At 46.1% G+C, this 20,858-nt stretch overlaps 1 protein-coding gene across 1 annotated transcript in view; it reads right to left on the reverse strand.

The window, feature by feature from the left end:
• The window catches only part of LOC137522426 (interleukin-12 receptor subunit beta-2-like), a 78,640-nt gene that overhangs the window by 54,588 nt on the left and 3,194 nt on the right, over positions 1-20,858 (reverse strand). The window contains exons 2-5 of the mRNA XM_068242481.1: positions 12,156-12,298; positions 10,352-10,612; positions 5,350-5,470; positions 2,870-3,045 (exon numbers count right to left, since the gene is read on the reverse strand). Coding sequence (XP_068098582.1) covers positions 2,870-3,045; positions 5,350-5,470; positions 10,352-10,612; positions 12,156-12,231 — 634 coding nt within the window. The 5' untranslated portion in view covers positions 12,232-12,298. The remainder of the gene's footprint in view (positions 1-2,869; positions 3,046-5,349; positions 5,471-10,351; positions 10,613-12,155; positions 12,299-20,858) is intronic.

Here is a 20,858-nt window from a genome sequence, read left to right on the forward strand (position 1 = left end):
AAAAATAAAGAAAACCCTGAGACTCCCCCCCATGAGAAGATGGGCTAGTCCAAAATCTGTCTGTAATGTAAGATTTCTACTACTTAAGCCGGCCATACACTAGCCGATTACCCGCCAATCGACAGCAGATTCGATCACTGGGATCGAATCTGCTGTCACATCGTTCACGCTAAAAGCTAAATTTCGATCTATTTCGTCCCAAAATAGATCGGTCCCGTCGATCGCTCCGTGCGGGAAATTACCGTCAATCGCCCGCGGGTAAGGAGCGTGTCGCTTGCGGCGTACGATCGATGCAGGTATACATTACCTGAAGCTGGCTCCCGGCATCTTCTCCGCATCACCTCCCGGCTCCCGGCTGGCATCTTCTCTGCATCACCTCCCGGCTCCTGGCTGGCATCTTCTCCGCATCACCTCCCGGCTCCTGGCTGGCATCTTCTCCGCATCACCTCCCGGCTCCTGGCTGGCATCTTCTCTGCATCACCTCCCGGCTCCTGGCTGGCATCTTCTCCGCATCACCTCCCGGCTCCTGGCTGGCATCTTCTCCGCATCACCTCCCGGCTCCTGGCTGGCATCTTCTCCGCATCACCTCCCGGCTCCTGGCTGGCATCTTCTCCGCATCACCTCCCGGCTCCTGGCTGGCATCTTCTCTGCATCACCTCCCGGCTCCCGGCTGGCATCTTCTCTGCATCACCTCCCGGCTCCCGGCTGGCATCTTCTCCGCATCACCTCCCGGCTCCCGGCTGGCATCTTCTCTGCATCACCTCCCGGCTCCCGGCTGGCATCTTCTCTGCATCACCTCCCGGCTCCTGGCTGGCATCTTCTCCGCATCACCTCCCGGCTCCTGGCTGGCATCTTCTCCGCATCACCTCCCGGCTCCCGGCTGGCATCTTCTCCGCATCACCTCCCGGCTCCTGGCTGGCATCTTCTCCGCATCACCTCCCGGCTCCTGGCTGGCATCTTCTCCGCATCACCTCCCGGCTCCTGGCTGGCACCTTCTCCGCATCACCTCCCGGCTCCCGGCTGGCATCTTCTCCGCATCAGCTTCCGGCTCCTGGCTGGCATCTTCTCCGCATCACCTCCCGGCTCCTGGCTGGCATCTTCTCCGCATCACCTCCCGGCTCCCGGCTGGCATCTTCTCCGCATCACCTCCCGGGTCCCGGCTGGCATCTTCTCCGCATCAGCTTCCGGCTCCTGGCTGGCATCTTCTCCGCATCAGCTTCCGGCTCCTGGCTGGCATCTTCTCCGCATCACCTCCCGGCTCCTGGCTGGCATCTTCTCCGCATCACCTCCCGGCTCCCGGCTGGCATCTTCTCCGCATCACCTCCCGGCTCCCGGCTGGCATCTTCTCCGCATCAGCTTCCGGCTCCTGGCTGGCATCTTCTCCGCATCACCTCCCGGCTCCTGGCTGGCATCTTCTCCGCATCACCTCCCGGCTCCCGGCTGGCATCTTCTCCGCATCACCTCCCGGGTCCCGGCTGGCATCTTCTCTGCATCACCTCCCGGCTCCTGGCTGGCATCTTCTCCGCATCACCTCCCGGCTCCCGGCTGGCATCTTCTCTGCATCACCTCCCGGCTCCTGGCTGGCATCTTCTCCGCATCACCTCCCGGCTCCTGGCTGGCATCTTCTCCGCATCACCTCCCGGCTCCTGGCTGGCATCTTCTCCGCATCACCTCCCGGCTCCTGGCTGGCATCTTCTCCGCATCACCTCCCGGCTCCTGGCTGGCATCTTCTCCGCATCACCTCCCGGCTCCTGGCTGGCATCTTCTCCGCATCACCTCCCAGGTCCCGGCTGGCATCTTCTCTGCATCACCTCCCGGCTCCTGGCTGGCATCTTCTCCGCATCACCTCCCGGCTCCCGGCTGGCATCTTCTCCGCATCACCTCCCGGCTCCTGGCTGGCATCTTCTCCGCATCACCTCCCGGCTCCTGGCTGGCATCTTCTCTGCATCACCTCCCGGCTCCTGGCTGGCATCTTCTCCGCATCAGCTTCCGGCTCCTGGCTGGCATCTTCTCCGCATCACCTCCCGGCTCCTGGCTGGCATCTTCTCCGCATCACCTCCCGGCTCCTGGCTGGCATCTTCTCTGCATCACCTCCCGGCTCCTGGCTGGCATCTTCTCCGCATCACCTCCCGGCTCCTGGCTGGCATCTTCTCCGCATCACCTCCCGGCTCCTGGCTGGCATCTTCTCCGCATCACCTCCCGGCTCCTGGCTGGCATCTTCTCTGCATCACCTCCCGGCTCCTGGCTGGCATCTTCTCCGCATCAGCTTCCGGCTCCTGGCTGGCATCTTCTCCGCATCAGCTTCCGCATCACGGCATCCGGCGGCATCCGTGTATAACTTCCTGTGTCACTGCAGTGACAGCGGAAGTACAAATAGAGGGCGCTCTATTTGAACTTCCGCTGTCACTGGAGTGACAGAAAGTTATACGCGGATGCCGGGATGCGGAAGCTGATGCGGAGAAGATGCCCGCCAGGAGCCGATGCGGAGAAGATGCCCGGGACCAGGCTTCAGGTAATGTATGCGAGGCCCCGGGGGGCGACAGCGGCAGCTCAGCAGATGGTGAATCGGTTTCAGGCTGAAATCGATTCACAATCTGTTTGCAGTAAAGGCAGCCATACGATCCCTCTCTGATCAGATTCGATCAGAGAGGGATCTATCTGTTGGTCGAATCTGATGGCAAATCGACCAGTGTATGGCTGCGGTAAGTGACAGCAACATAGGACAACAGTAATTTATGTATCATTTTACTCAGGAAGAAAGGTACTTCTTATTTGTATATGTTTACATGTGTTTTAAATTTTTAGAGTTGCAAATAAAATTTGAATGAAAACAGAAAACCTGTGATATCGATACTGAAAAATCACTCACCTACATCATAGAAGCTGAAGTTGTACCACCGCGAGATGTTGGTTCCCAAACTATTTTTTGAAATCACCCAAGCCAAGTAGTCACTGCCCGGCTGCACAGCTACAGGCAGAGTGAGAGAGTGTATTCCATTCGTGCACCCGCTCTGAATACTCTCTGTACTGCTGTTCCCACCCATCCTGCAATACACACACACACGCATTATAAACCAAAATCTTCCTCTGATGCATTTCACTTTACACACAGCTTACTTATAGTATAGTAGAGAGCTGGTCAATTAGATTTAAAAAAACCTTATGGCCTCAATTCATCAAGACTTATCGAATCAATTACCGACAGCTCGGTAAAATACCGAACTCGATAAGTTGATTTCAGGATTCATCAAAGTTATCTACAGCTGTTAGCGAGCATTCGGTAATCATTCAGTAATGATGCAGTAAAGCGGAAGAAAGCGCAATTCATGAAAATGGAAGTGGGCGTGGTTTTGCGTTATATTTAGGATTAGTTATCTCCTTCACTGCTCTGTCGTTATTCCTGTCAGATCATTGCTGACAGAGAAGATGGAGCCATTTGAAGTAGTTATGTATCAGCTAAGAGTGATTCAAAGGCGCAGAAGGGCAATAAGGTCTAGAACTACATCAATTTGCAAGAGAATGGATTTATTTGCTATACCAGGACATCAGCATTTCTCTTGAATCATCTTGTAAGAGAACACAGGCAGTGGCAGGGTTAACTAAATTGCTGCACTACATTTTTTCAGAAAAGGCTCCTATCAAGCCATAGCTGGCAAAATTGTGGGATTGTCCCAAACCACTTCCAGAATCCTGGTCCAGGTGTTAAGCCCTATTCAGAATGTTGCTATGTGGTGTTCAAAGGACTGCCTTTTTACCCACAATTCCATGGGAATCTTATGGCCTTGTGTTAAATTACCGCTGTAAAATGGAAATATCGACACGTTACCGAATTCACACCGATTGCGGAAATCCTTGATGAATACAACTAGAAATCAATAAACTTCGAATTCGGTAATTTAACGAACTAGAAAAAGCTATCGCAAAGACAATGATGAATCGAGGCTTATGTCATTTTATGCAAATTTATGTAACTTGAAAATGGGCTAGTGCACAAAAAAACACAGGATTATGAATATGCTCTGTACAATATGTCATAGTGTAGGAATAGGGAAAAGTTCTGTACAGAACACAACTTGGTATAGTCCTATGAATGAAGGTGCATTGCATGAAATGTGACGTATAACAGTACTATAGATAAACTCTGTACTGAGTGAAGTACCTCAATTCTATGCTTTGAAATATTTCACTGTATACAGAGCTAATTCACCCTGGGTTGATCTTGTGACATGTTTGCAGTTTTCCTTACAAAAAATGAAGATCACTTTAAACGAATCTATCGGGGGGGGGGGGGGGGGGGCATCAGTACTTTTATAAGATTCCATGGCCCATATGCAATTACTGTAACTTTTTTTCTTAGTAGATCATTTTACATCTTCTGTTTAGAATAACTTTTCAGCACTTTGTAATTGATAAAGTACCAAAAAGTAAAGGCATTTTTTTCAACAGATCTGACCATACATGTTAACCTTTACAAAAAGCTCTGTACAAAGTTAAATGGTGTAGCACAAGGGCAACCAACAGAAAAAGCACAGAAACACTGGGGTAGCAAGCAAAAGCCATAGCAGCCGTAGCAACTGCTGTGGGACCCTGGAGAAGAGGGGGCCCAGGTTGTACTTGATGTGTTCACTATTAACTTTCCTTTGTTGCTCCACCCTCTGAGATTGGCCTCATTTCACTAAGCTTAACACCTGTCTTTAATAACTCTTCTGAGCTGTTTTACAGTTATCACAATTATATCACCATGGTGATAACTGTAAAACAGCTCAGAAGAGTAATTAAAGACAGGAGTTAAGCTTGGTGAATTGAGGCCAAATGTCTCTAAGCTTATAGACTATACACAGTGTAGATTGCATGAGAATGTAAATTGCCCATCCAACTCATATCCATAGGGTAGGGGCAGGTGGCATTGCTCAAGACTTCAAGACTGCCTAGTTCTGAGGGCCTCTGAAAATGTTGCTATATGGGGCATCATCATTTTTTAGCTACGCCACTGCACTTGAACAATATCTTATTACAGTACTGTGAATATTATCTATATAGTGTGACATGTGCCTTATTATGGTACTGTAATGTGAATCATCTGTCTCTAGAATGAAATGTGTCTTATTATAGTACCGTCTTGAATGAAATAGCAATATTTACAGTATTGTGAGTAAGCTCTGTACAATGCATAAGAAAGAATGATGTCTGTTCTGCACAGGGGTTTACTGTTGGCTGAGGCTGCCACGGGCATCAGGTTGTAGTCATCCTTGTACCAGACAGATGTAAATAGTTCATGTACTCCTTAAATCTAGGAAGAATTTGGTGCTGTTATATCAATCAATAAATTCATAACCAGAGATACTCAACTGTAATAGCAAGGTGCAGGAGGTGTCAATGCCGCTGTCTCTTCCCAGCAGAAATGAGCAGGAGATGTTCCCAAACTCTCCCTCCTGTTCACATGAGAGCCTTGTCGGCTGATCTGGGGGGACTTAAAGAGGAACTCCAGTGAAAATAATGTGATAAAAAAACTGTTTCATATTTACATTAATTATGTAGAAATGATTTAGTCAGTATTTGCCCATTGTGAAATCTTTGAAATCCCTGATTTACATTCTGACATTTTTGTGATGTCACTGGAAGGAGATGCTGCTTGCTTTTTGGGCAGTTGGAAACAGCTGTAGACAGCTATTTCCCACAATGTAACAAGGTTCACAGGCAGGAAACTGCCAGGATCATGGTCCTCAGAGTTTCTTGTGGGAGGGGTTTCACCACAATATCGCCATACAGAGCCACCTGATGATCCGTTTGTGAAAAGGAATAGCTTTCTCATGTAAAAGGGGGTATCAGCTACTGATTGGGATGAGGTTCAATTCTTGGTCACGGTTTCTCTTTATTTAATTAATGCTTTGCTATACACTATATGTACATAGAAAAGTTTTTTCTTTAAATATAAGTGCTTTATAGATCTTTTTTAAGTGTTATTATATGTATGTATACGTAAGTGTTCTTAAAGGATACCCGAGGTGCCATGTGACATGAAGAGATAGACATAGGTATGTACAGTGCCTAGCACACAAATAACTGTACTGTCTTTCTTTTTTTCTTTCTCTGCCTGAAAGAGTTAAACATCAGGTATATACCGGTAAGTGGCAGTTCTTGTCAGTTCTTGTCTACAGTGTGACCCTCACCGGTAAGAAATTACAACTATAAAACTCTTTCCTAGCAGAAAATGGCTTCTCAGAGCAGGAAAGAGATAAAAAGGGTCAATAATTCATATATTTTTGCTCTGACGTACTTCAATGAATGTGTCATTGAGCAAAAACCATAAAACAACAGTAAAAACTTAAAAAGTAGATTTCAATATAAAATAAAACTGTGGAATATCTTAAAAAGTCATTTTTAGGAGAAGGAGGATAAATACAATTATTTATTTAATCAGTTAATTTTCACCTCCGGTGTCCTTTATGGTGCCTCAGGACCCTGATCTATACAGTATGTGCATTATTGGTTTCAGTCCAACTTCATATATATATACCGGTAGCTCCCAACTGTCCCTCTTTGGGAACCAAATCCCTCTGTCCCTTTTTCTTCCTTATTTGTCCCTTTTTCAAGACTGTTGTTCAGATCTGTATTATTAAATGTATATTTCTATTGAAAAATGTGTTAAACTGACTCTAAATGTTATTCCCATCAATTAAAGTGAAGTGAAGAAAAACCACTGATGATAGAAAGGACCAGTGTGGTTTGAATGATAAAACTACATCTTTTAGCTCTGAATTCTCAGACTTTAGTAATCCCAGCCAGGGCAGCCATCAGGGGGGCACAACTGACACTGCAGTGAGGGGCCAGGGCTTCTGGGGGCCCTGCCCCCCCCCCCCCCCCCCCCAAAGTGCTGGAAGGGCTGCATATGCTGGCTGCGGGCCGTTGACTCATTAACCAGCACACCGCGTTCCAGCACTAAGAGAAGAGTGACATCAGCGCTTGAACGTGGGGAGCAGATGAGACCGCTACTATACTATAATGGGGAACCTATACCTGGCTACCTATACTGGGGGCACCTATGCCTGGATACCTATACTGGGGTCTGGGGGGACAAAAGAGAAGGGATAAAGGATAAGAACGGACATACAAGTCCCTATCTCATTTGTTAACGAGGGACTACCTGTATCTTGCTAGTATTTGGCTCCACCCACAAAATGCCATGGCCACGCCCAGTTTTTTTGCCGCATTATACTGTGCAGGTCGCTTTCTTCAGTGTCAGAGCCATGCACATTTTTCGCCGCAGTGCACAGACATGGAGTAGCTAGTGGCCGAGCACAGAAACCAGTGGGTGGGCCTAGGGAGGGGGGGCCCAGGCTTGATGATGTGTGAGGGGCCCTAAAATTTCTGATGGCGGCCCTGATCCCAGCTGAGAGTGATATGGAGGCTGACATTGTGCCTCTTTCTGATCTCAATAAGTTGGGAGGTATGTATGTATAGAAGGAGTAGAAATTATAGTTGCATATGTCTGATGTAAACATTAAAAAACAACTCTGATGTAAACATTAAAAAACAACTATGTAACCTTTACACCACATAAGTACAAATAGCATTATAAAAAGAAGTCCTGTGAATAGAATGGCTTTTCTGTGTCTCCACATGTAGGCCATGACCACAGGAGATGTGAATCTGTATCCTGTGTGTGTCTGTGGCCAGCCGCACTGTGTGCCCATTAACGTTTTTTTAAATAGACGCAGTCCATAAATCTCCAGCTGTTTGGCTACGCGGGCAGGAGTTCCTGTGTGGTGAGATGCTGCCTGTGCAAGGGGGTGCTTCCTCACAGGAAAATATACCTCATAACAGAACTAAATTTAAATAAAGAAAGCAGCCCGGAGTATAGCAAAGCAATATGGCAACAATGTTTAAATAAAGTTTTTTCTTCTAGATGTTAATAATGTCCTCAGTAATGCCTATTTCACTGGGAGTGCATCACTGAATGACCTCTATCCACCCTACTGACTTGTTAGCCTGCAGATGAGCCAGACCCCCTTTTATCCAGAGGCCCGATTCATATTTTTTACATCCCTGGGACATCTTTCTTGTGGCAGCTTTCCTTCTCCATTTGCAGCCTCTTGTTCCATATGCACCAACCCAACTTCCATGTCCAGCCAACCGCTTGGGAGACATCTACACAAGGCCAGACTCATGTAGGCTTTCCAGAAATCCAGCCCTGGGTGGAGGCATGTGACTACTTAGTTCTTTTAGCTGGAAATGTGACTAGTACAAATGTGATTCATTCATCTTGAGGCACTTCAGGTTTGATACTTACCTAGAAAAGGGAAAACTCTGAATACGATAGTGCCTTCCCGTTCCTCCATGCTGGCCTTCATTCCTGCGCCATTGCCCGGATATACGTCTTTGACCTGCTAGGTCGAATAGACCTTCGGTCACCTTTCGCATCCTCCAGTATTTCTAAAGATGAGTGCATTTGTACTGCTGGTGTGTAGTACAGATGTGCTGGTCTTTGGAAGTGCTCTTGGACCCAAAATCTTCAGTAGCCTGAAGACTACCTAAACGCTAGCAGATCGTCGATATAGTTTAGCTGGGCATGGGGGAAAAACGTTTTAGCCATTTATTTAGGAAAGGGTTCTTTACAGTAACATGTGGAATGCATTTCCACAGGAAGTCATTATGGCAAACTCTATACCTGCATTTAAAGGGGGCTTAGATGCTTTCCTTGCGTTGAAAGACATCCATGGCTACATTTACTAGGTAATGCCTAATGATGTTGATCCAGGGATATTATCTGATTGCCATCTGGAGTCGGGAAGGAATTTTCCCTTTTGGGGCTAATTGGACCATGCCTTGTAAGGGTTTTTTCGCCTTCCTCTGGATCAACAGGGATATGTCAGGGAGTAGGCTGGTGTTGTACTTTGTTCTCTGGTTGAACTCGATGGACGAATGTCTTTTTTCAACCAAAATAACTATGTAACTATATGGTGGAGAAACAGTGGGTTAGAACAGAGCCCTTTTCTAACTAAACCACTGCATGCACTGTACCTGCACTACACGCACGCACCACACACACACACACACACACACACACACACACACACCTTAAACACTCCCTATTCACCCTTCCACTTCAGAGTCCTGTGACCCCACCTAGTAGCCATGCAGCCTATAGCAGTCACAAAGCCACTTATGCACCAATCAGAACCGTCCCATCTCCCCCTACTCCCACATCCCTCTGTGTGACAACCTAGAAGTCCCACATCACTCCCTCCCCTCCACCCCCCCCCCCATTTTCCGGACTCCCTCCCATTTGTCATCTGCAGCTAAAACCCCTGTTATGTACTGGGAGGAAGTCAGTAGGTGTAACAGCCATGCCTCCCTTCCAGTCACCAGGATAGGAAGGGGGTAAGTGGCACGATGCTTCCTTTCAGAACTGACTGTAAAATGCTGAACCACTGCAATGGCACAGCAGCCACCTCCAACAGATGGACGTCCTGCCACGATGTAATTGCCGAAACCTTCAGGAGTCCCAGTGAGTATGAGGACGATTCTGGACAAGGCTGGTCCATCTTAGTTAGTTGGGGAGGCCAGGGCCGGAGCTACCATAGGAAAAAATAGGCAGCTGCCCCAGGGCCCCAGAGCCTGTAGGGGCCCCCAAGATGTCCCTCCCCATCTTAACTGTTGCTCCCCAGGGACTCTGCAAAGTCTGTTAAGTTGGGAGGTGATTGGGGGAGGGTCAGCAGCCAGCTCAGGGGCCCAGGGGGGAAGTTTGGCTGCAACAAAGGGCCTCTAATCATGCTTTTTGGTCAGGGGGGGGGGTCTGTTGGGGGGGCCCCCAGGCTAATTTTGCCCTAGGGCCCCATTGTTACTTGAACCGGCCCTGGGGGAGGCAGTAGGTAGGGAGGACCAGACTTTCTAAAAACGCATACAGACTTTACAGGAAACTAAAAGGTGTTGGCAGTAGCCAAGAATTTTCTCTTTTTCAAGCCCAACCAAGAGAAGAATATTATCATTTGGATAATATAGGGAAAGGTAGTTGAGGTTTTTAACCCCGTTTGGATTTTCAGTCCTATCTGTGGCCCCATTCGCCTTGCCAGGAAGTGGATAAGTATCTCCAGCTGAGACAGAGACAGCAACAAACTAAACGTCGTTGGGGCCATCAGGACACTCAACAAGTTTATATTGCTGTCCCTCAGACCAGATGGGATCAAAATAAAATCATATAGGTCCGTGGAGGTCCCAGGAGACAGGAAATGAGAGGATGTGTATTCAGTGGACATAATTCCCTTTCTGTAGGACCCATAACTAATTTTATCCATGGCGTAGCCCTTTAAGTTAACCCCAAACACTCCATGACATAATAATAACAACCTACATCCAAAATGTACTTGTAATACACAGATGAGTCTTCCGTGTCTTTCGTTTGTGTTGCACCCGTAGAATGCTTCTCCCGGGGTCAGACTGGTGTCCTGAATGGTGATAGACTTGCCCAATTCGTTCCGGCCTTTAGTAATGTGCGCCTTACTGATGTTGATCCCAGACTTGTTGTCGGTCCTGTTGCATGTGATGGTGACAGGGGATCCCACGTGTACCACATTGCTGGGTTTCACCTCCATCACGGCTTGCGGACAAGTCACTGCAAATAAGAGGTTGTTAAAGAGGAGCTGTCAGTCATACTTATTTAGAAAAAAAACACGAATATAAGGAGATAAATACTTGCTCTACTTACATAACATATGTATTGCACTGTCCACGTTTTGATTTTAGTGATTTGTCTACAGTAAAAAAAAAAAAAAAGAGAAAATCCTTCTTAGCATTTCCCATTTTAACTGTGGCTATTTTGAAGCCAATCCTGATGTCCTTTCCTCCCTTACTCTCCTCTGCCTGATTTTCTCACCCTTCACTATAGAAAGTGCATTGTCTCAGCATGAGAAATATTGGCCAATCAGAGAGGAACAGGGGTGTAGGAGGGGAAAAAAGGAGGGAAAGAGGCTTCAGCCAATCAGGCTGCATTAGTTAAGTCTGAGGGGAAGTAGAGAAGCAAAAAAGGACAACCCAGCATGCCCTGCAACTTACTTTTTGTGTAGCAAATTTTGTTTGTGCCGAATAAGAGTCAGGTAAACTGGGGAATGATCATTTATCAACTAGTAAAGCAATATAAAAGTAAATAGTGATTTTAATTTTGGATTGCCCGGTTAGCATCCTTATTACTTGTTTACCAGATAAAAATAAAGAATTGATTTTTTATTTGATGCCCGACAGTTACACTTGAATGCACTGTCTACAACATTCTCATATCTCCGCTTCCTCATTTTAGCATTTACAACCCAACCCCAGCAGAGTAGCCTATACCATCTAAGGATTTAGTATGCAGACGGCCTAAATACAGTTTCTGTGTTTATCCAGCAAGACTTCTACAGCTGAAGATCCTGTTTTACGTGACCAGAAGGAGCTTGTCTGGAGCAGTAACAGATTGGGTGGCTTCAGCGCGGAGTAGCTTCACTAGGTTGTTCAGACTGCAAGGAGGTGGAGCACAGACAGAGCAGTCTGGGAAAATTAGAGTTTGCATCCCTGGGAGTCTGTGCTACAGGAAGTAGCAGGTGGGTGACTGATTGGTGACATTCACCAATCAAGAAGCAAGATCAAAACATGCTCTGCAACTAAGTACCTACACAGGACTAGGAAAACACATTGATTGGAATTTTGAATTTTGATTTTGATTGGAATATATGGGACTTGGTCTTGGATTATTTTTAAAGGGGCAAGTGCAATCTACTACCACAAAAAAATTGTAGCAAAATAGCATTGAAGTTTGTTCAGTGGGAAGCTCCTTGCTTTAGTGGGCAGCTTCTGGCCACATCCGAAGAGATGATAACATTATCTTTTTGTTTACATTCCTTTGTCATATACATTTAGTAAACATTATCAAAGTGCTGAAACCGAGCTCTCCCTGCTTCTAGTATGTGTGCAGTTGAGAAGTGATCTCTAGGTAGATTTTAATATATAAATACAGCAAATATGCAATAAAATACAATGGCAGCTTTCAGAGCAGATAAACTGAACTTTGGGAATTTCTAATTTGTAGACAGACAATATTAATTGTGCACAAAGGCAAATATAATAACTGTATGGGTAATACAAAGTAGGAAAACACAAAACATAGTTGCTTTTTAACTGACCGGAAAGTGAGTGAATCAGATGATACAGAAAGGAGACATGAATAGCTGTGCAGTATAGCCAGGCCTGTTTCTCCATAGGCAGAACACTGAGGGAGGTTCAGCAATCTTGGGATGGATGCATATTGGGCTCCTCCGCATAGAACCTGAAATAAAAAGAACATTATTCCAATACAATACCTATAAAAGGACTATTTATTTGTGTTTGCTTATTAGGTTTTATGCCATTATTTTATTTATTCAATAGGTTTAACAATAACTTTTTTTTCCGTCAGGACCAATGAAAACATCACAAATTAATGTTTCTTTCATCCAGCTGCATAAGCAATGACTCCTGCACAATTCCTGAAAGGACTTTTTTTTAGGGGGCAGAAAATCAGGGAGGACCACAGTTCTCCAGCCAATCACAGTAAGTTTAGTCGTAAAATAGGGGTGAGTCAAGCTTTCTAGATTATCTGTGACTGCCATACTCTGTCAATATTTTATATACAATCTTCTTTGCTCCATGATTCGTACTGGGAACATGATAGAAAGCCGAAAATAAGGAAGGATTACATAAAGTTATGGACTTGATTGCAGATACCTTATGTGATATCTGACAGTCCTTGTCTTGCCCTGTAAACTGCTTTGTCTGCTGCCTTAGCAGTACGATGCAGTACCCTGTTTAGAAAAGCTCACAATGCAATGCCACTTGTCTGTTTATCAACAGGATCGATTGTGTGTTTATCAGGAGCAGTGCTGCTCATCCAGATTCCGGATATCCGACCATTTTTCAGCTATCCGGACGGATTCGGATTCCGGATACCTGGGCCTAAATCCGGATAGCTATCTGCAGATAGTTGCCTGGGCAATGCGGATATCCATGGATACTGCGGATATCCGACTATTGAGATACTGTAAGAGGTCCAGGACGTCATTGAGCCAATCAGAGGGCTCCCAGCCTAAGCCCTAGCAACCAATCACAGAGGGGAACCCTGGCCAGCCCCACCTGACCTCATTGATCCAATCAGATGGCTCCCAGCCTAAGCCCTGGCACCCAATCACAGAAAGGAACACTGGCCAACCCCCTGTATAATAATGAGGGCTGCCATGATGAGATATATCGTCCCTTGCTTGTGAATGTTCACTGAGAGACATGCTCCAGTGCTGCTGGCCTAGCAAGTGCTGTACACAGTGATAAACCTAAAGCTGTTCAGTGATTAACCCCTTCACTATCACTACACTATTGTTAAATCGTTAATTAGCTTGATTTCATTGTGTGAGAGACAGTCAGAATGTGTGCTCCAGTGCTGCTGGCCTAGCAAGTGCTGTACACAGTAACCTAAAGCTGTTCAGTGATTAACCCCTTCACTATCACTACACTATTGTTGTATTGTTAATTAGCTTGATTTCATTGTGTGACACTCAGAGCATGTGCTCAGGGCTGCTGCAGCTGCTATGTGTCTGTGCTGTGCTGGCCAGCTATTAGCCTTAGCTAGTTACAGTTTAGGTTAGGTTAGGGATTAGGGAATTGGAGGATTACTGTGTTATTGTGTAGTTAGTACTGTAGTACTGCAGTCAGTGCTAGTAGTTGTTAGAGTAGTAGTACTACTGCGTTAGCTTTCTACAGAACTGCTGTGCTGCTGAGCAGTGCCAGTGTGACAGTTAGTGTGCACTAGTGTCTTCTCCTCTGCTGTCTGACTGTCACTCGGCACTTGGCACGTGTCACGTGGCACTTGGCACGTGCCAAGTGCCACGTGACACATGCCAAGTGACACGTGACACATGCCAAGTGACGAGTGACAAGTGACACGTGCCAAGTGCCATGTGACACATGCCAATGTGACACGTGCCAAGTGCCACATGACATGTGCCAAGTGCCACGTGTCAAGTGCCAGGTGACAAGTGACACGTGCCAAGTGCCACGTCCGGCATGCTCCTGGCACACGTTACACATGCTGCTGCTGCACTGCCCTGCTCCTGCTGCCTTTGCTGCTCCCGCTGCCAGGCCAGGGTGCCACAGGCAACTGCTGCTGATACCACCTATATTTAACCCAAAACACAATTGCTGTGTCATTTTTTGGAGGTGTCTGGGCTTAAAACTGTCATGTCGCAGTTGTGCGGTTGGACTTTTGACACAATGTGGGCTGCACGACCGCTGCCTGGAACCTAGGCCTTATGTTAATTGACAGCCATTTTTTTTTGAGGGGAGGATTTTAAGTCCCCACATCATCAATTAGTGTTTCCCATTAAAAAATAATGATCATACATGCCTCATTTACCCTAAAAGCCCCTTTTAAAGCAATTTAAAGGCCACTTCCGGTTTTTCTATCCAGATATCCGAATCCACCAGATACTCTGGATACTGAGGTTGGATATCCGACCCGTATTTTGAAAAGGGGTATCCGAGTAGCACTAATCAGGAGCATTGCCTGTTGAGAATAGGACTACTGCAGGGGGGGTAGGGGGAAAAAGAGTTGAACTTACCTGGGGCTTCTAATGATCCCCCACAGACGTCCTGTGCCCGCGCAGCCACTCACCGATGCTCCGGCCCCGCCTCCGAATCACTTCTGGAATTTCCGACTTTAAAGTCGGAAAACCACTGTGCGGCCGTGTCCTTGCTCCTGCTGACGTCACCAGGAGCGTACTGCGCAGGCGCAGACTGTACTGGTCCTGCAAAATACACTCCTGGTGACATCAGCGGGAGCGAGGGTGCGGCCGCGCAGGCGGAGTGGTTTCCCGAGTTTAAAGTCGGAACTTCCAGAAGTGAACTGGAGGCCGGCATGGGAGCATTGGAGAGTGGCTGCGCGGGCACAGGATGTCTGCGGGGGACCATTAGAAGCCCCAGGTAAGTTCAACTCTTTTTTCCCCGACCCCCCTACAGTACTCCTCTAGGGCCTGCCCAATTATCAACAGGAGTGGATAGTGTAAATCAAACGGCCCTGACACACCGAAAAGCATTTTGCGGATCGTTTTCTGTTTTAAAAAACGCATCCATTGACCTACATCAAAATTGCGGCAACATTTGTAGAAAAATCCCAGCTATGATTTTACCGTGATTTTCCTGCATGAGCAGGAAATATTTGCACCTCATTGATCATCCCTAACTTGCTAGCACTGAACAGAATGCAGAAACAGACAACTATTAGCACTACTTCTGCTACCAAATAGACAAGACATATAACATTTATATTGCGCTTTTCTCCTGGCAGACTCAAAGCGCCAGAGCTGCAGCCACTAGGACACGCTCTATAGGTAGTAGCAGTGTTACGGAGTCTTGACCAAGGTTTCCTTACTGAATACTTAGGTGCTGGTTAACTGAACAGGAAGAGTCGAGATTTGAACTCTAATTGCCTGTGTCAGAGGCAGAGCCCTCAACCAGTACATCATGCAATGCAATCCTAACAGTAAATTATCTTTAAAATATGTAGTCTGGGTTGCCGGACCACACAGACTCTCTGCTGTTCTCCCAGCTCAGTAAATCAGGGACAAAAACTTGCCTAGTTTAAAGCACCTAATTTTCTCCCTTGAAGCTGGGTGCACACATAGCATAAACGTCATCGTTGCGTAAAACGCGTTTTCCATGCGTTTTTTTTTTTTTCTCAAAAAATCAGTTTTTATTAAGAAAAGGTAGGTTACAACAATAGGGATATCCAGCCAAGATTAGAAATGCAATTACAGGACAAGTCTTATTGTAACATACAGAGCAAACATTTCTTACCAACTGGGCCGACATAAAAACTCACGACCAGGAGGGAAGTGGTTAGGAGGAGGAGAGGGGTGTTAGGTGGTGTGGGGAGAGGGAAGGACGGGGGGGGGGGGGGGGGGGTAGGGAAGGGAGTGGAGGAAAGGGGATTAAACACATAACAGGTAGAGAGCCAAGTGTCTCAGATAAGCAAACTTAACAACTATTACATGACATATTCGATTTTGAGATAGGTGCGAGATTCACACTTTGACCAAGTGCTAATTCGATATGAGGTATGTTGCATAAAGGGTTGAGTGTTCCATGCGTTTTTATATGCGCTTTTCCCAGAAAAAATTTTTTGGGGCTGTATTTCCGCTTCCTGTTGTCTTCCTAGTGATTTGCATCAATGGATATATAAAAATGCAAGGAAAACGCATACAAACCGCATATGCGTTTTGTATTTGCGAATCACAAATGCATTAAAACGCACACAAAACGCATTGCAAACGCAGTGAAAATGCACAAAAAATGCACATAACATACACATAAAACGCAGCCTTTCCCGTTATGTTATGTGTGCACTCAGCCTGTGGATGCCTTTGTAGATGTATTTTCTGGTGAAATTGAAAGTCTGGCTGTCTGACCACTATTCCCGTTTCCCTATTCGCTGCAATAGACAGTAGTGGGGAGAGACCACCTCTGCCTTCTCGTGTTCCATTTTCAGCACCGTGAAAGCTGAATTACAGGACATACCTCTGAATACACGGCTGAAACTGAACATTTCACACGTTTCACCTGATAAAAGAAGTACAGGTTTGTGATAGCGTAGTCAGAGGATACTTAAAAAGCCCATCCAGCAGCCTGAGGGGTACACTTTAAAAAAAGAACCTGGAAAAAAAGGTTGCAAGGATTGCTGCTAGCCGCTAGTAGAATATCAATGCAATTAGCAATACTCTACTGCTGGATTCTGATAGTGAAATATTGGTAATATTTACCGATATTTTACTATGGCTAAACCTAACCTTACTCTCACACAGAACCCTCCCTCTACCGATGCCTAACCTTAACCCCCCCAGTGGTGCCTAACCCTAAAACCCAACCCCGGTGCCTAAACCTAAGACCCCCTCCCCCCCCCCCGGTGCCTAACCCTCCCCTCCCCTGTTGATGCCTAACCCAGCTCCCCCTCCTAAACACTAACCCCCTCCTCTGCCGCAAAGCTATATGTGGGAAGGAAGGTAAATTTCAGCGGTCGGAGGTGCCTGATTAGCAGCAGACATAGTACATTTTGGCACCCGATAGCACTGCAGGTACCTTATGCAATGCCACAATTTACATTTCTGCACTGAAATGCGCTGCGGGCTTGCTCTTTGGGATCCAGCGCAGACGCAGTAGTGGATCTTTGTTTGGGTGAGGCGGAAATAGGACTCACTCCTGCGCAGTAGAGCGGATCCAACGGGTTTGGCTATTTCCGCCTCACCCAAAGGAAGAGCAGCTAGAGCACCTGCACAGGATCCTGGTAGATAATATTTACCTCGCCGCACTTCGGGAGACCCGGACAGGCTAACGGAGGGACGGAGGAGAACGGAGGAAGCCTCGTTAGGATCCAGAGACATCCCCCTCTCGAGGTAAGTATTCCCAGGGGACGTTTTTAAAAAAAAAACAGATTCTCTGTCTGAAGCGAGAATAAATCTCGCTTCAGACCTCATAGTTAGCAGGGGCACGTGTGCTCCTGCTAAAACGCCGCTATCCTGCGGCTTAACGAGGGTCCCTTCACCTCCAAATCCCCCTCCGTGCAGCGGGGGAGCGCTTCCTGGTTGGGGCAGGGCTAACCGCCGCAGCCCTGCCCCACGCGCGTCTGTCAGCGCGTATGTCCGCCTCTCCCCCGCCCCTCTCAGTCTTCCTTCACTGAGAGGGGCGGGGGAGAGGCGTCGATGCGCCGCTGATAGACGCGACTGGAGGCAGAGGTGCAGCCGTTAGCCCTGCCTCCAGGAGCGACCAAGTCTGCGACCAAGTGTTGCAGTGGGGGGTTTGGGGGTGAAGGGACCCCCGTTTAGCGGCGCGATAGCGGCGGTTTAGCAGGGGTACACGTGCCCTGCTAACTATGAGCTCTGAAGCGAGATTTATTCTCGCTTCAGAGTCTCTAAGCAGTTTGAAAGTGGAGCCAAGTTGACAGTGGATTGACCATCGCTACTTTTGTAACAAGGTCTCAATAAACAAAAACCTAGAAATAACGTCTGTAAAATAATAAAATGATTGAGATACTCAGCTTTTCGACAGAATGTCCTTTTTTTTTTTACCCTACTCATATGGAAGAGAATTCCATTAATTTCCTTATGATCAATGAGATGTAAATAACTGAGAGTTGGCAAAAGGATCATGCAAATTCGGAACGATTTGCATCACATGACCATCCCTAAGGAGTCTGTACTGCTGGCAAATTCAATCAACGTGATGAAATCTGCCAGTGTTAGGTTGGCCCCAATACGTGAAGTAGCAATCGCCATAGCCCAGGAGTACAGGGGGCAGCTCGGCTCTAACTTGCTTGCTAATGTTTATCGCAGTATAACATTTGATTGTAAGCTCCTATGATTAAAGTGGTCTAAAACTCCGACATAACATTCAATAAAAATGGGTTTTCCTACTTTTTATTACTCATACAGTTATCATATTTGCTTTTGTGCATAAGTAATATTGTCTGTTTACTAATTACAAGTTTCCAAAGTGTAGTTTATCTTGCCCTGAAAGCTGGCATTGCCTTTTATTCAAACTGCTTTTTATTATATATTAACATCTTCTAATGAGCTATTCTGAACTGTGTTTGTGTGTGTGTGTGTGTGTGTGTGTGTGTGTGTGAAGAACAGAGCGATTCCTAGCGAGAGCTCTTTTTCCCGTTACACTGTGTTTACACACATTGTGACAACATTGGAAAGTAAACAAAGATACTACTGTCATCTCCAGTTTGGATGTGGATTTGAAGCTGAATAGCAGGACTAAGTGCTTTGTTTAACCCTTTCGGTGATGTTCTGCTAAAAAAAAAAAAAGTCTGCGATCGTAGCTTTCAAGCTGTGAGGAATCTTTTAGAGCAAAGTAGAAATGCTGACTTTCAGACCACTTTAAAATAAATACCGAAAAAAGTTTTCTTTATGTAGTCATTTGTTATTTAGAAACTGAGTTTTAGCATTATCACTTTCGTAACTCAGAATCTCATGTTGAGTGTTCCCTCTGATGTCATGCTGGTCTGAGAACTGGTGATGGCTGACAGGCTCATTCATCCCCAGGCTCTGCAAAAAAATTCAAAAGGGACATAAATTTCCAATAGGAAGGGAGGTGATATGGGGTTTCCATGTAAGAATGAACTGCCATATTTTCAGCTTGTGGGAATGGACCACGGAATACTCCTCTGAATTGCACAGTGCACTATGGAATGCTGGGAATACACTATGAGATTTTTTTGAGAGGTAGATGGTTCGATAGATAATTTCCAACATACTTGAGGCCCTGTTCACACCTAGGATCGCAAAAAGCTAGCGATTACCACTAGCGTTTTGCGGGAGTGATTTTTCCGCATTAAATGTTAAAAAAAAAATTACTGGATGAAGTAGCGTTTTGGGAGCGACCGCGATTAGCGGTTCTATACTGAATCGCCAGCAAAACACTGCATGTAACGCGTTTGGGGTTAACGCAAACCGCAAAATGCTGCGATCGCGGCAGTGAGACCACTGCCATAAGATTACATGGGCTAGCGGTTTCTAAAAACCGCTAGCGGTTTGCGGTGAGCTGGAATCGCGCGATTCCAGCTCAAGTGTGAACGAGCCCTTACATTGACTTTATGCCTCACTGCACCTAATGTAACATTAGGAGAACATGCGGCGCGGCTGTTTCGTTCTGTTGCTGCTGGTACGCAACAGCCATTTATACGCGGCCTAAAGGCGGGATCACTCGTGTGTCTGTGTGAAAACGCAGACGATTCCTGGCAAGCATTTCTCCACATGATATGTGCATTTTTCTGTGATTAAAAGCAGACTTTTTTTTACACTAGCCAGTGATTTTCAATGAGGAAACACATGCATTAAGTGGAAAAGTAGTGCAGGTTGTATCTTTTTTAAATGCTATTCAGAATCGCAGATGGCTCCTGAAATCCAGCAGTCTGATAGGAAAGCATAAATAAACTCCTTCGATTTCAAGTTTGACCACTGCCTGTAACCTTGCTAGTTTAATTGGCCAATCTTATTAGACATTGGGATAGGTTAACACTATATTAATTGTTAACACTACATTTCTGAATATTAATCCCAGTCCTTGCCATTAACAGTGTAAGAATAGTTGCAGTTTATATTTTTCCATGTAAAAAAATCTAGTTCTTGGCTCCGCCCACTTTTTGTAACCTTATTACACAGTCACTCAATGACCAAGTTTGTGAGCTTTGGGGTCCTTGACATCAATAATTTGTATTTTCCCAGTGCAATGAAACAAATCTGACTTGTTGTTTGTGGCTCCGCCCCTTTTCTAAATTTGAGCCTCAGTCATCCAGTGACCAACTGTACCAGGTTTGAGGCATCTATTAACAGTGTAAGAATGGCAGCAATTTAAATATTCCCCTCAAAAAGCAACAGGTGAATTTTGATTTGGCTGTTGTAGGCTCCACCCATTTTCCTGAATATTAATCCCAGTCACCCAGTAACTAACTGTGCAAAGTTTGAGAACCCTGCCATTAACAGTGTAAGAATGGCTGCAGCCCACAGATTTGTTTTTGGCTCTGCCCACTTTTTGTAACCTTGACACACAATGTCACTTGTCACTCAATGACCAAGTTTTTCAGCTTTCAGGTTCCTGGCATCAAAAATGTATGAATGGAAGCAGTTTATGCGCCAATGAAATCTGATTGGCTGTTCGTGGCCCCGCCCCTTTAGTGAATTTGAACATTAGTCACCCAATGACCGACTGTAGCAGGTTTTAAGCCTCTGCCATTAACAGTGTAAGAATGGCAGCAGTTTAAATATTCCCCTTGAAAACAGGGGCGTAACTAGAAATCCCGGGCC

The sequence above is a fragment of the Hyperolius riggenbachi genome, chromosome 6 (genome assembly GCF_040937935.1).
Source record: "Hyperolius riggenbachi isolate aHypRig1 chromosome 6, aHypRig1.pri, whole genome shotgun sequence".
Lineage (NCBI taxonomy): Eukaryota > Metazoa > Chordata > Amphibia > Anura > Hyperoliidae > Hyperolius > Hyperolius riggenbachi.